Source organism: Rattus norvegicus, chromosome 5 (genome assembly GCF_036323735.1).
Source record: "Rattus norvegicus strain BN/NHsdMcwi chromosome 5, GRCr8, whole genome shotgun sequence".
In the NCBI taxonomy this organism is placed as follows: Eukaryota; Metazoa; Chordata; class Mammalia; order Rodentia; family Muridae; genus Rattus; species Rattus norvegicus.
Window position 1 is genome coordinate 80,875,431 of NC_086023.1, and position 15,534 is coordinate 80,890,964.

The following is a 15,534-nucleotide window of genomic DNA, read 5'->3' on the forward strand; positions in this document are numbered from 1 at the left end:
TTGGCAACTACCACTCCCAAGATACTTCGCGACTCCTAGAGCACGAACTGGTACATTTCCGGCCAGTGACGCACTTCCACTTTGCTAGGCGCGCGGTTCCCGGTCTGAAAAGCAGAACGGGATTTGGCTAGGGCCTCGCGGCTCCAGAGCCCGGCATGGCCTCCTCACGAGCCTCCTCCACGGTACGGAGTTCCGCATCTAAGTTCATGCTTATCCTCTCCTAGGGAGGACGCGGTCCCCGTGGGAAAGGGCCGTTACCTTACGGGTCCGGGCAGAGGAGGAGGAGGAGGAAGGCTGGGGGACCGTGGTGTGGACCTTAGCAGCCTTTTCCTGATTTCTAAACGCCTAAACTGCAGCTCTTTTTGCACTGCTCTTACTTAAGCCCTGAGCAGTGAACAACACTTTTTCTGACTGCTCCAAAGCACAGTTCTTTGAAATCGGGCAGTGTCTTGACGTAAGCTGTACGACTGGTACTTATGAGGCCTCCCAACTTCTAATAGGCTCTGAAAGTATTTGAAATGTGTATTCCAGTAACATTGTGACTTGGTGCGCCGAATTGTTTGGGTTGTTTTGGGTGTATGTCCAGTGGCGAGAAGTTATTTTCGTAAAATCGGAGATTGCATTTCGAATAGATTAAAGTAACAGGCCCCAAAACAAACCAAGACATATCAGACAGAAATTGTTTAATTGTAATTGTGTGCCAAATTTAACGAGAGCGTGAGCTCGGCGCAAAGTCACTTTCGACTTTGTCCTAGTTGTGAGAGGAAATAAAATGAAGGCTCAGCATTTCCTTCATTCTTTTGGAAAGCATGGTTTGCTAGGACCAAACCTTAATCGGGGTCTTTGATTTAACAGACAACCAAAACTAAAGCACCTGACGATTTAGTTGCTCCTGTTGTGAAGAAACCACACATCTATTATGGAAGCTTGGAAGAGAAAGAGCGGGAACGCCTGGCCAAAGGAGAGTCTGGGATTTTGGGAAAAGAAGGACTCAAAGCCGGCATTGAAGCAGGAAATATTAATATAACGTCTGGTAAGATGCAAGTTGAAAATCACACACCCCCTCCCCCCCTTTTTTAACAGTGCTAGGAATCCAACCCAGGGTTTTTTGCATGCTAGGCAACTGTTCTGCCACTGAACCACATTCTCATCTTTCCACTACACTCTTGCCTGTGACCTCACACTGCTTCTGCCTCCTCCCTGGTACTAGAATCAGGTGTACACGACTGTGCCCCTCTGATGAGTCATGTTATAGGATCAAAACTTATTGGTCTGGGAAGCTACTTCAGGTGCCGAAAGCTTTTCTGTGTGACCATTAGGATCTGAGATTGAGCCCCAGAACTCACGTTTTTTGCTGGCTTGTTTTTTCTTTTTCTTTCTTTCTTTTTTTTTTTTTTAAAGCTCATTGTGGTGGAATCGAATGTTGGGGAGACATACCAACTTCCACATGCACATGCATACAACCTTACCCTTCTGTTTTTACCTCAATCTACTTTGCCTACCTGGCATTACCCAGCGAGTGGTTTTCTTACATTTTATACAGTTCCTTGCAGGAATTACTGGTTATCTGCATACTCAGTGGATGTTTGGGTTTGGATTCATCAGGTGTATTTGTCTTTGGGAGAGGTAATGTAGTTTTGGCATTAATGCATAACTGTTTATAGGATTCTCTCCTTTACTTTTGTGGGGTTTTTTGTTTGTGTTTTCATTTTCGTTTCTGGTTTTCGGGACAAGGTTTCTCTGTGTAGCCCTAGGCCAGGCTGGCCTCAGACTCAGAGGTCCACCTGCTGCTGTCTCCAGAGTGCTGGGATTGAAAACATGTGCCGCCAGCATCTGACTGATTTAACTAAGTAATTACGAGCATTTAAAAAAATCCTCACACTTTATCCATACACACTTCCACTATTCTTAATGTCTTCAAGCCTGTCTTCATTCCCAATGTGAGTGTTTGTTGTGAGTTTCAAAGCTAGTCACCATAGTACGCAAAAAGCCTTTCCTATTTGTCAGAGGAGTCCCGTGTTTCACGATCATTTTTTCCTCTCACTAGTTAATGTGTGTGAGGTACTGTTTCAGCAGATGGCAGGCAAGAAGCAACATCTCTGTCAGGCTTTCCAAATGAGAGATGTTCTAAGCCATGTAAAGAGATAATGAAATAAATGGAAGAGGTAGCCCGCATCTTCCTGCTCTCAGTCTAAAGCATCACTTAGGTTTATGTGTTTGCCATCATTTAATAAGCTGAGAGTGGTAAGCTTTAAAAAGTAAGATAGAAGGGTGTATATGTGCAGCTTTACATAGTTTACTTCTAAACACCGAAGGAAATTTGAGTGTTAATGAGATGGACATACTTACTTATTAATAAAGAAGTAAATCTTGCCTGAAATTTTAATATTACAAGTGAGAATATTTCAAATGTTTTTCATAGTACTTTGATTTTGTTTTTTTCTTTTTTTAATCAGCAGCTCAGATAGTGAATATTCTTGCTGTTAGCCCTTCCTTCTGTCCTTTCTCCCTGACAAGGTCTATATGACCCTCAGTCTCACCTTGTGGCCAAGTATGACATTGATCCGGTGGTCTCTGTGCTGCCTCTGTGTGCTGAACTTACAGGCACTGAGCTCTCACCCTGAGCTTCTCCCCATCTCTCTGTTATTGTGGCCAAACAGCGGTTTTAAATAATCAGACATTTTAACACAGTATAATCCAAAGATCAAACTATTTGATACTTGATGCTGAGGAAGTTAAATCTTTTCCTCATAACTGAATCATTATGTCTCTATAAGAGCAAAAAAACTTTGTACAATAAAGACATTGCAGTTCATCACATGGAATGGTCTCTGAGCCACTTTGGGGCAGGGTCTTCCTTAGCGTCTCATGGCATGGCAGACAGTAAGTGCGTTACAGAATTTGATTTGGGATTATTGGTTGCAGGAACCCTTCAATATGCTGAAGTTTTTGTGAGCCCCACACTTACACACTATGTGGCACCTCCATCCAGTTTAAGAAGCTGTACTCTAGGACACACAGACTCTGGTCAGCTAATTGTTCTTTCCCCGTGTTACCTGTTCTTTGCATAGGAGAAGTCTTTGAAATTGAGGAGCACATCAGTGAGCGGCAGGCTGAAGTCTTGGCAGAGTTTGAAAGAAGAAAGCGAGCCCGGCAAATCAATGTTTCCACGGATGACTCAGAGGTCAAGGCTTGCCTTAGAGCCTTGGGAGAACCGATCACACTTTTTGGAGAGGGCCCTGCTGAACGAAGAGAAAGGTGTCCTTTAGTTATACTTGTTATTTGTCTTTGAAGTCACAGGGTTCTAGTAGTTTCATGGATTGTGAAGAGAGTGACAACTTCCTGTCAGTCACTTTCCTACTCTGCTGTGAAGTTGTTTGTTGGATATACTAGGCCATTTTGGGCTGTTTTGTAAGTCCATGTAGTCCCTTCAGAATTATCCTTTCATTCGAATTTTGTTGTTGCTCTTTTAAGATAGGTCTCACTATATAGCCTCTGCTGGCCTGAAGCTCACAACACACCTGCCTACTAATTCTTATTTTATTGATACGGGATCTTGATGTGCAGCCCTCAGTGGCCTGGAACTCACTTGTAGCCCAGGCTGGTCTACCAGTGAAAGGCCTCTGCCTCCAAGTTCTGGGTGAAAAGTGTATGCCATCAAGCCTAGTTCCTTTGGAACTATTCTTCATCACTAAATGTTTGTAGCCCCTGAATCAGTGCCCTGTACATCATCAGTGGATCCCGCTGTCCTCAGCGCCTAACAGCAACAGGGTCTAAGCCATTTGGCTCTAAACGGCACAGAGCAATTGCTGATGGCTGGCTTTAGGAGCCTTCAGGTACAAAGTATAGAAGGGCTCAGCATGCCCACTTGAGTCTTGAGGGAGACCAGAGGCGTCTGAGAGGCAAAAGTGCAAAGGTGCACAGTGTTTCTCCTGTTCTCACTTTTCCTGTTACTCTCACCATAGTGACCTGAGGCCCAAAACTATTGACTGGGAAAGTGCGAGAAGTAAACACTTTACAGATGTTAATTTACATACCGTCCGGTCTGTCCATTCATCTGCTGTTCCCATGTTGCCTTCCTAGTAGTGTGCACTAGAATAAGATATTTTGAAAGAAAGAAAAACAGATCTTATTCACATAATTATAAGAATATGTTTTGGTTTATTGTTACTAACCTTTTACTTTGCCAATTTATGAATTAAACTTTATCATAAGAATGTAGAGTTGGGAAACAAACACAGTGTGGGTAAGGTTCATTGCTCCCTGTGGTTGTAAGCTTTTAGGGATCATGACACATCTCTCCCACAAGTGGTAATGGACCCCACTGGACCTCATCCGTATTGATTTCTGACCTTTTCTCTTACAGGTTAAGAAATATTCTCTCAGTGGTTGGGACTGATGCCTTAAAAAAGACAAAAAAAGATGATGAAAAATCTAAGAAGTCAAAAGAAGAGGTAAGCTATGTAGAAATTCAAGAACATTCTTCCAGTGCTTTGCTTTGCTGGAGTTAGGAGAGGTGTCCGCAGGCTCTGGATTTGGGACCGGTTGATGGCAGCAATTGGTAATTTTTATGTGACTGGGGATGGTGCTGGAAGTTCTCCTTTCAGAATAGCTACGGCACTCTTGGTGTGACTCAGTAAGAAACCAGAAACTAAGAAGTCATAGGAGGGAAAAATTAGGGATCTGGAGAGATTGTTCTGCCCGTCAGAGTGCACAATGCTCTTCAGGAAGAGTCAAGTTGGGTTCCCAACACCTGAGTCTAGTGATGCCTAACCCTGAGAATCTGATGCCATCCTCTGACCTCATATGCACATCCCCACAGTCACATAACACATAATTAAGTAAAAAGTAAATAATAGAAGGACAAGTGCCTAGTTTGTTCTGTTACTGAACCAGTCATCTTTGTGAACGTCACAGGGGGGAGCAGCTGTTGGGAGAGCAGGCATTTTTCAGACCTAACATTTCTTCTGTTATTCCCTTCTCAGTATCAGCAAACCTGGTACCATGAAGGGCCAAATAGCCTGAAGGTGGCCAGATTGTGGATTGCCAATTATTCACTCCCCAGGTAAGCAGAGGTCCAGAAGAAAGATTCTATCATTTCAGGGACTGAGGATAGGCACTTATTGCATAGAATTGAGAATTAAAGATTAAAGAGCGCTCAGACCCTTGTTGATACTCCTTTAGTGATGATGTTTATGGGTCACAGGGCAATGAAACGCTTGGAGGAGGCCCGTCTCCATAAGGAGATTCCCGAGACCACCAGAACCTCCCAGATGCAGGAGCTGCACAAGTCTCTCCGGGTAAGATGCTCTTCGCTGTAGTGTCTTAAATTATTAGCTTCTCTTTTTGGCCCACTCACAGGAGGGTAAAAACAGTTAGCACATGCCTCTTGATGGATCTGGGATGTGGGAGGCACCATCAGCCATGGTGACAGGAGCATTCTGGGCTCACAGGGGCCGATGTTTCTGCTCCTGGTTGCTCCCTTCTAATAGGTCAGGCTGTGCTTTGCTTTTCTCTCTGGTTTTTGTCTGTGTTTAACTGACATAAAAGCTAGTGAAGCTGTGGTAAACAAGTGGCATTCCGGACAAGCCTTGATTCCTTTCTTTCGTCAACGTTAGTGTCTTCTGTCAACAGCAAGCATTAAAAAGTCTTTGAATTGGTTGACCTGAAAGTCTGTTACCACCATCGCCTCCTTCTCTACCTCCCCCCACTCCCCTTTATCCCCCCAAAAGTGAAAAAGCCAAAGAAGTCTTAGATTGGCTTTCCAAAGTTTATCTTGTTTTTGTTTTCCTTTTAGTCTTTGAATAATTTCTGCAGTCAGATTGGAGATGACCGGCCAATCTCCTACTGTCACTTCAGCCCCAATTCTAAAATGCTAGCCACAGCTTGTTGGTAAGTTTTACTTTACATACATTAATGTTTTCCTAAATTGGGCATTGGTTCAGGAAGAAAAAGTATCTTTGTCTCGGGTCTCTTTTCCTCTGTCCTCTTCCTCTGCTCCTTGTGAGCAGCTGGCATGGCTCTGCCTGCCTGTTGCTTTGACAGCTTCGTTTGGCAGTTCTGACTAGTCACAAAGGTGCCCAGAGACCCATGACATGTGATATCTATTATGTCCTGGAGTGGCTCATAAGGGAACATTGTAGACCCAAGTAGTCTTGAGCTTAGTCCCACCTTTCTGTCTTAGTTCTGTGGTCTTGGCGTAGGTGATCTTTGGAAGTCTTGGCACTCTTATCTGTACCATTGGTAAATGTTAATTACTATCTTACCTTTGGCTTGCAAGTTGACCTGGACATTAAAAGTAGCAGCTTGCATTCCATGAGAGTCTAAAAGAGGCCTGAGAGCTGCTGTGGCTCTCCAGAAAGCCGTGTGTGTGTGTTTTCTGATGGCCTGTCAGGTGCATAGGGTCAAGACAAAACTGTCCTTTAATGATGTTACGAAGGTTCCTTTTCCTTCCCAGACCAACCCTGGCTGAGATGCTTTGCTTTGTGTTTGATAGGAGTGGGCTCTGCAAGCTCTGGTCTGTCCCTGACTGCAGCCTCCTTCACACTCTTCGAGGTGAGTGACAGTCTTGGTCAGGAGCTCCCATTCTTTCCCATCAAAATCTGTTAAACGGTGAAACTTGGGCTGACACTCAGATAGATACCATACACAGCACTTGCTTCTGTGAGTGTGCACGTGCTCATGCACTCTGTGTACGTAAACAAATGCCTGCAGACCAGCTGTAGGTGTCTGATCCCCTGGAGCTGGAGTTAAAGGCCTTTATGAGCCACCTGATGTGGGTGCTGAGAACCAACTCAGGTCCTCTGAGGAGCGTTACCTGATGAGCCGTCCTTCCAGCTGATGCATTGCATTTGTATGTGAATGGGTGTGAGGTTCTCTCTCCACAGCACCAGAGTATCGTGACCTCACTTTCATGCAGTCTGTCCTCCTGTCCAGCCACGCTCTGGCTTTTACAGCATATAAATTAAAAGACATCAAGATTTTGTGTTATTTATTTTGATTTGGTTTATTTACTCTTTGAAAATGGAGTCTTCCTCTGTTTCCCAGTATGGCTTCCAATTCAGTATCTTCCTGCCTTAGCCTCCCAAGTGCTGGAGTTGACAGATACATAGTCCATTGTGTCAGTTTCTGCCCTATTTTTTTTTTTTGTCTTAAATTTTTTAAAAAGTGATTTGTTTCAAACAATTTGGGAGGAAGGGCTGGAGAGATTGTTCAGTGACTAAAAACATGTGTTTTGCTCTTAGACCCTGGCTGAGTTCCCCAGCACCCAAACAGGCAGCTCACAGCTCTCTGTATGTAGTTCTGGCTCCAGGGGATCCAGTGACCTCCATAGGCTCCTGCCTTCATATGTACTTACACATAATTTAAAAATAAATTGCTGGGCATGGTGGCACACACCTTTAATCCCAGCACTCAGGACGAAGTGGTTGGTAGATCTTTTTAAATTTGAAGCCTGCCTGGTCTTCATAGCAAGTTCCAGACTAGCCAAGACCACAGAGAGACCCTGTCTGAAATATAAATGTTCTTTTTTTAGTAGTTGAATAGTCGTTTTAATTCTGTGTTCACATTATGTACTTTCCCAATGTGTACTTTTCCATGTTCATAGTCGTCATTCTTTGCTTTTAGGTTACAAAGAGTTGAGAACACTTTAACTTGATCTCCTTTATTTCTGTAGGCCATAATACAAATGTCGGAGCAATTGTATTCCATCCCAAATCCACTGTCTCCTTGGACCAAAAAGATGTCAACCTGGCCTCTTGTGCTGCTGATGGCTCTGTGAAGCTTTGGAGTCTTGACAGGTGACGTTGCCATTCTGCAGGCCACACCGCCATCTCTAAAGCACACAGGCGGCTGACTGGCCCTTCAGGCCTAAAAGTGTGACATTTAATCCCAGACATGCTCTAAGAGTACAGGGAGCTCACTGAAAATAGAAGAAGTCTTTCTTCTCTGGAGAAGGTGTGCTAGACTTTTTTGCTTTCCTTGCTGACGTTGACACTCAAATTTGCCTTTAGTATGGTAGTTGCTGATTTCTGGCTCACATTCTAAAACAATTCAGTTTAACCTACATGGTAGGTTAGCATTGGAGAAATGCACTGTTTTGTAGATGGGCTAAAGATGGTCATCTTGGCGGCCTCTCGTGCCTTAGGGCACAGCCACAGAGGAGAGGGAAGGAGGTTCTGTCTGGCAGTAAGGCCGCTGTGTCATCCTCTGCCCATCTTATTCCTTCATGTGGGTGTTTTTACCAGTCCACTCAATTTTGAAAGCATATTGTAATCTAAAAGACATTTGAATGCTCATTTTCTTTTCCTAGAGAAAGCATAGGAAAGTTTTTTATTGCAGAATTTTCTAAGAGACTAATTAGCATCTTCAGTGTTTGCCAGATAGGGTCTCTGCTCCGGGCAGAGCAGGTTTTAATTGGCTTCTGTAGTACTTAGCAGTGCTTCTCCCCGTGGGCACTGGTTGGGTCTGCGTGCTCGCTGACAGCACTCCTAATTGCTCTCCTTAGGCTTGTGTACTTCCTCTCTCTGCTGTGTATGTCTTCCTGTGGTTGCTAGGTAGCCAGAGGACACTGAGTCAGTCTAGCCTACCATCCCTTTTTCTGTTTGGATTTTTGAATGAGCTAAGGGTTAAGAAGGATAATCCGGAACCCACTTGGACCAAAACTGATTTCTGTATTCTATATCTACACCTCCACCAAAGTCAATTTTCTTTTTTGAATCCAAGCACTGCTTTGATGCAGTGCAGTCTTGTTCAGCAAGAACTTTTCTCTCATCCTAGATGGAGAATTTGTGAACTAGCCAAATTGAGAAGTGATCACTGTGCCCTGGGGTCACAGAACCTTAGCAAGTAGCTTAAATTATTGTTATCCCTAAGATTGTAACCCTTTGCAAGGACAGTTAGCAGTTAGCACAGAGCCTGGTCCTGTCAGTGCCCGGTGCTGCTCGGCGTAGCAAGGACACAGTAATGCCTGATACGAACTGGAGTGGGAAGGTGTGTGCAGCCGTAGGTAAACTCTGGGCATCTGCATGGCTCTAGGTGTTTAATGCCTGTACGTTTGGTTCCTTTCAGTGATGAGCCAGTGGCAGATATTGAAGGCCATACAGTCCGTGTGGCTCGGGTAATGTGGCATCCGTCAGGGCGTTTCCTGGGCACAACCTGGTAAGCCATCTTTTACTGCCCGGTTTGTGCACGCCTGTTGGTTTTGATAATCCTTTTCCACCGAAGGATTAATAATCCTTTTTTGATAATCCTTTTCCATCTGCCAGGTATTTTTAGAGCAAGAATATTTAATTAGAACTTCCTCAAACTTCAGTAATTGAATCAGAATAAAAGAGTATGATATAGTCAGGGCAGAGTACTTTTACTCTGATATCTCACTGAGTGTGCTACGCGTCATACCGAAAATCTCCCTCAGCTGGGTGTGACGGCACACACCTGTAGTCCTAGCACTCACCAGGCTGAAGGGATAGGATCACAAGTTCAGGACCAGCCTGGGCTCCATAGCAAGACTATTAAAAATAAAATAAGGGCTGGAGAGATGGCTCAACAGGTTAAGAGCGCTGACTGCTCTTCCAGAGGTCTCAAGTTCAATTCCCAGCAGCCACATGGTGGCTCACAACCATCTGTAATGGGATCTGATGCCCTCTTCTGGTGTGTCTAAAGACAGCTACAGTGTACTTGTATATGATAAATAAATAAATCTTTAAATAAATAAAAACAAGAGCTGCATGGTAGTGGCCCATGCCTTTAATCCCAGCACTCGAGAGGCAGAGGTAGGTAACTCTGAGTTCGAGGCAGACCTGGGCTAAAAAGCAAGTTCAGAACAGTCAGGTATACAGAAAAATTCTATCTTGCAAAAAAGCAATTTTTTAAGTAAAATTCTCCCTGCTGACATATTGGCTTCTTTTTCTGATTCTGTAAGGTTGGTTAGTAAGGCTTAGTTCTACTAAAAATCCTTCATGTTTGACCAACATAAAATAGAATGTGACTGTTTCATTGTACAATTCAACCTTGACAAATGCATACTGCTTATGACCCACACCCTCATCAGTACAGGTAATGTTTCTCCCACCCCTTCCAAACAACCTATGACTTGATTGCGTTCATTCTGCCTGTTTATACCCATTAGTGTTGTTGAGTTGTAGTGTGTTGTGTGTCTGAGCCACGGTTTATGCATCCTCCCGTTGATGGACATGTGGGCATGTTTCTAGGTTGTGGCCAGTCAAGATAAAACTACTGTAAACACCCTTTTTTCATGTTTTGTGTATGAGTTTTTTGCCTGCGTCCAGAAAAAGGGCATCAGATTAGAGTTACGCATGATTGTGAGCTGCTGTGTGGGTCCTGGGACTTGGGTCCTCTGGAATAACATCCTGTGCCATCTATAAATACCCTTATTGAAGCTTTTTGTAGATATAGTGGTTGTCTTTCCCTTGCTCTTAGATAGTTACAATATAATTGCTAGTTTGTGGAGTGGTGGTGTATAGAGTAGATGTATGTTAGCTTTTAAAGGATTTGGGCAAGCTGGATTCAGTGCCATATGCTTACAGTCCCAACACTCAGCACAAGGGCCTCACAACTGAGGCCAGTCTGGGCTTCATAGTGAGACGCTGTTCCCCAGAATAAAATCTTAGAAACAGCTGGGCTCCACCCACTCTGGTTTGTAGCTGTGTCGGTGTCTGCTGTTGCCAGTCGTACTGTTTTGCCCACAGTAGAGCACACAGTAATACCTCATGTCAGTGTCCCACCCTGATGGCGTTGCACTTATTTTGCCACATGCTCACACATCTTGCACATCTTTAGTGCAGGCTCCAATTGCTTTGCCCTTCCTGAGTTTATCTGTTCTGTATTTGTACTACCAAAACCTGTTTGCAACCATCCTTTAAGATTTTCATTAAAATTCCTTTTGCACCTTTAATGAGAACATTCTGATTGTACACATTCGGGTCTATTTCTAGATCTGCTCTATTTGTCCTTTCTTTCTTTAATGCCCAAATTTCAATTGAGTCTCCAGTAAATACACAAATGCCTGATGATGAGTGAAGGAGTGCAGCAGAGGAATGAGGGGGAGGCAGTGCCATCTTTGCTGGGCCATTCTTCAAGAAGTTTGTTTTTGTTTTGTGCTCGTGGCCGAACCCAGGGCCCTGCACATACCAGGCAAGACCTCCCTACTATTGAGCTCCAACCCCAATCCAGGGAATTTGTTTTTTAAAGAATACCCACTAAAGTACAGAATGTTCATGGTCTCCCAACTGTCAACTAAAACAGACTCTTGGACGGTGAGGCATTGCTCATGTCAGAAAGACCTACCTACCTTCCTTCCTTCCTTCCTTCCTTCTTTCCTTCCTTCCTCTCTCTCTCCTTCCTTCCTTCCTTTTCCTTCCCTTCTCTTCCCCTTCCTTCCTTACTTCCTTTCTTTCCTTTTTTTAGGATACAATTGCCCCGCCTTTAGATTTATTTAGTAGTGTTCTATGTGCATATATGCCTGCACACCAGAAGAGGGCACCAGATTTTATTATAGATGGTTGTGAGCCACTATGTGGTTGCTGGAAATCATGCTCAGGACCTTTGGAAGAGCAGTCTGCTTTTGTCCTCAGCCGTCCCCCTCCAGCCTGGCAGCTCTTGGTAGTATGGTTGACCAGCGGCGAGCTAAGCTATGGTTATCTATAGTTCCTTGTCATAGACACTTTTTTTTTTCTTTTTCTTTTTTTTCGGAGCTGGGGACCGAACCCAGGGCCTTGCATTTGCCAGGCAAGCACTCTACCACTGAGCTAAATCCCCAACCCCTTGTCATAGACACTTAATCTGCTGATTTATCGTTGGTATAATTTTGGTAAGTTGGAAAATTTATTCTTATTTATTTTTAAGTTATGACCGTTCATGGCGCTTATGGGATTTAGAGGCTCAAGAGGAGATTCTACACCAGGAAGGCCACAGCATGGGTGTGTATGACATTGCCTTCCATCAAGATGGCTCTTTGGCTGGCACTGGGTAAGATTTCCTCCACAAAGCAAGGGAAGGGCAGCTTAGTAGTCTCACCTCTTAGGCAACCCCGCTTTCTTGTCACACTGTATTCCATATGTTCACACAAATGTTGTCTCCTCAGGGGACTGGATGCCTTTGGCCGAGTTTGGGACCTACGCACAGGACGCTGCATTATGTTCCTAGAAGGCCATCTGAAGGAGATCTACGGGATAAGTTTCTCCCCCAATGGGTAAAGCAGACTCAGTGAGTGGGAAGGGTCCAGGTCAGACAGCACTCTATGTTTCTAACTGATGCATCTGATCCACAGCTACCACATTGCCACTGGCAGTGGTGACAACACCTGCAAGGTGTGGGATCTTCGACAGCGACGCTGTGTCTACACCATCCCCGCCCATCAGAACTTAGTGACTGGTGTCAAGTTTGAGCGTAAGCTTTTCTCTTGTTCTCAGCCTTAATATCAGACACCCTTTGCTTCATGAAATACATCCTGGGCAGTAGACATGGACATGGAGCATTGTTAAAGAAGCAAATTTCAGTGTCCTTCCCTCTGCCACACCTTTAGACAGCACTGTGCAGAGCGCACTTGAGGCAGGGAGTTCTGCGAAGGCTCTGTTTCATTTTGTGCTCCATGGGTGGTCAGGCACTAACTAGATGCTTGATGGTACTGAACAAACTGTCCACCAGGGGAAGAGCAGCCACACAGCCTTCATCTGTTACTTGGTTGTCCTCAGTCTCCTCATGACTGTCCCTCATCTTGGAGGCCCCCCTAGGAATGTAGAATGCATGTGGTCGGTCTGTCTGGAAGATCGTTGTCTTTTTCCTAGGCTGTTTCTGAACCCTGGAGTTCCTCACATTTGCTTTATGTCTCCTGCAGCTATCCATGGGGACTTCTTGCTCACGGGTGCCTATGACAACACAGCCAAGATCTGGACCCACCCAGGCTGGTCCCCACTGAAGACTCTGGCTGGGCATGAGGGCAAAGTGATGGGCCTAGACATTTCTTCTGATGGGCAGCTCATAGCCACTTGCTCATATGACAGAACCTTCAAGCTCTGGATGGCAGAGTAGGCAAGACCATGGGAGGACTCTGACCTTGTGTCTCACTAAGGAGCCATCTTCCTCAGAGGAAAAGAATTGTGTTGTGTTCTATCATGTTTCCTGCCAAATACCGTGTGTAGGATTGGATTTTCACGCCAGCCCCACTTCTGAGTAAGCCAGTCCTTAGGCGATAGCAAGCCCTTCGTGGTTAGAACGCAGTTCTCATCTCAGGTTCTGCCGTAAACTATAGACATTATGTAGGTGTCTGCAAAACTTCAACACATTTGAATGGCCTCCCTCAGCACTCAGGATTGTGACTATTCTTTCATTTTTAATTGTTTTTTTATTTGGCATTTTGAGACAGTCTATGTATAGCCCTGACTGTCCTGGAACTTGGTATATGTGTCTGGAAGCTTCACATTGTAAGTGATCCCCCTGCCCCTGCCGTTCAAGTGATGGTGTTACAGAAATGTGCTGTTGTGCCTGGCAGTTGTGTATTTTATGCTTGAACTTGGCTCTCTAGAACACGGCGTGTGCTTGGGACTACGTGTGATTCAGCAAGCAAGATGGCTGAACTGTATGAAATCTCCCCAGTTCCGAGGGCATGTGCCTGGCAGCAGCTCCTTTCCTGCTCCCAAGAATGGGACTGGAGCCATAGACTGCGTCTGTGCGATGGCTCCACTGTAAAGCTGTCCCTCTTTGGTGGCATCCACAGAGGATGTTCACTGCATCAGGAACTCAGAACTGCACACTGGGCCTTGTGAGAGCTCTTCCTTTTGGCTTTGAAGTTTGGCATCCTTCGTGATAAAACAGTCTGGCCATTGTATCCAGATTCAAAGGAGTTTTTTAAAACAAACATGATGTCTGTGTTGTACAACCTCCTTCCTGTTGGTTATTTAATGGGTGTACTTTATGTATTAAAGAACACTTCATGTCAAAGTAACTGGAAAAAATTCTAATTTATGTTTGGGTGTTCCCAAACATAAACTCTTTTGTGTATACACACACATACACACTTGCTGAGAGTAAACTCTTACTATAAAACCTCCAAGCATTATTTTCTATTTCAGCATTTTGTGAGCCTAGCCATTGGTCCAAAGAGATCCCTGTCTTTAGTTTTGAGATCTAGTGTAATTCTAGGCCTGTGAGTTGTTCCAATTCCTATTACTCTATTCAGAACTTTGTAGTGGGTTTGGGGAGAGGGGTGTGGGTTTTTGTGAGACAGGGTTCTGTTACGTAGCCCAGATTGGCCTGAGACTTTAATCCTCCTGCCTCTGCATCTCAGGTTGTTATTGCAGGCATAAGCAATCACATCTAGGCATTCACAGCTTTTTATATAGAGTGGCCTAGAGAGTACGTTACCAGGTGTCTGGGCTTCATAGCTCTTCCTCATCTGTCAGTGGTGTGTGCACCTCACTGCAGGTACACAGCCCCTACACTCCAGAACTGCACAGTAAACCGCACAGCAGTAATTTCAAAGAAGGTTGTGTATCGTGTAAAATTAGCTCTTCTCCAGTATTCGAAACTCCCATCAGTTTCCTGTTCTGCCCTGCTCTTCTGGAGATCATCGATATGTGGTGTATAACAAAACATTTGGGGGATGGGTATTCAAAACAGGGTTAGTCTTGGCTGTTCTAGAACTTGCTGTGGGCTAGCCTCAAACTCAGAGATCTGTCTGCTTCTGCTTCCCAAGTCAAGAGTATGCTCAGCACACCCAGGTAAACATCCGAATCCAGCTATAGCCAAGTATATTCCCTATGTAGCCATTAGGCCACTCAGGCCCACCCTTCATTTGGCACTTAACCACCCTTATCCTACTCTACTACAAACGTACCTTCTTGACTTCTTGTGTTGGTAGAATGAGACTGGCATAGTATTCTGCATTCAGGGTCTGGCACACCACCCGGGTTTTGGTTTCTCTGGTCTAACCCTCACTAGGAACTTAATTTTTGGTTGATCCAAGAGAGCATTTGAGTTGCCTTAAGCAGAGCAAGTGTCGGGAAATAATCCATTTCTTCAACCGCTTTAAGAAAATAGTGGATTCTGAATGGCAGGACCACTGTCACTTAACCCTCCCTAGGTGGTGCGTCAGGCACATTGAGACAGCTCATTCTGTTAAGACTGCTGGATGGAGGGGCTGGGGATTTAGCTCAGTGGTAGAGCGCTTGCCTAGCAAGCACAAGGCACTGGGTTCCCCAGTTCCGAAAAAAGAAAAAAAAAAAAAAAAAGACTGCTGGGTGGACTTAAGAAACTTAAATTACCCAGCTGTAAGCAGTGGAACCATGCGAATCTGTGAAGCAGTTTCACAGTGCTTTATGGAGAATGTTGGCCATTGTCCAGACCAGGACAGGACTCCGCCTGGTTGCTGGCTAGTCAGTCTTCCCACCCGTGGGTGCCATGGACAAGTCATTGACTTTATGAACAATGGACTTTTCCCACTCCTGTGTCTTGACTTGAAGTCTGTTGTTGCTGCCTAGTAGATTTGAATCTTAGGTGATAGCTTCTTAGGCACAG

At 44.7% G+C, this 15,534-nt stretch overlaps 1 protein-coding gene across 2 annotated transcripts; it reads left to right on the forward strand.

The window, feature by feature from the left end:
- The first annotated feature begins 80 nt into the window (after positions 1-80).
- Prpf4 (pre-mRNA splicing tri-snRNP complex factor 4) lies at positions 81-14,071 on the forward strand. Of its 2 annotated transcripts, NM_001106659.1 has the most exons (14): positions 81-182; positions 856-1,033; positions 3,072-3,258; positions 4,367-4,454; positions 4,986-5,065; positions 5,207-5,300; positions 5,798-5,892; positions 6,497-6,555; positions 7,676-7,799; positions 9,070-9,159; positions 11,866-11,988; positions 12,104-12,211; positions 12,290-12,408; positions 12,857-14,005. In NM_001106659.1, the coding sequence occupies exons 1-14, from the start codon at positions 156-158 to the stop codon at positions 13,048-13,050; spliced, it is 1,566 nt and encodes a 521-aa protein (NP_001100129.1). In that variant the 5' UTR covers positions 81-155; the 3' UTR covers positions 13,051-14,005. The 2 variants fall into 2 exon arrangements, with proteins under 2 accessions (NP_001100129.1, XP_038965394.1); XM_039109466.2 differs by lacking the exons at positions 81-182; positions 856-1,033; positions 3,072-3,258; positions 4,367-4,454; positions 4,986-5,065 and having other exon boundaries at positions 5,284-5,300; positions 6,458-6,555; positions 12,857-14,071.
- Positions 14,072-15,534: the final 1,463 nt, after the last annotated feature.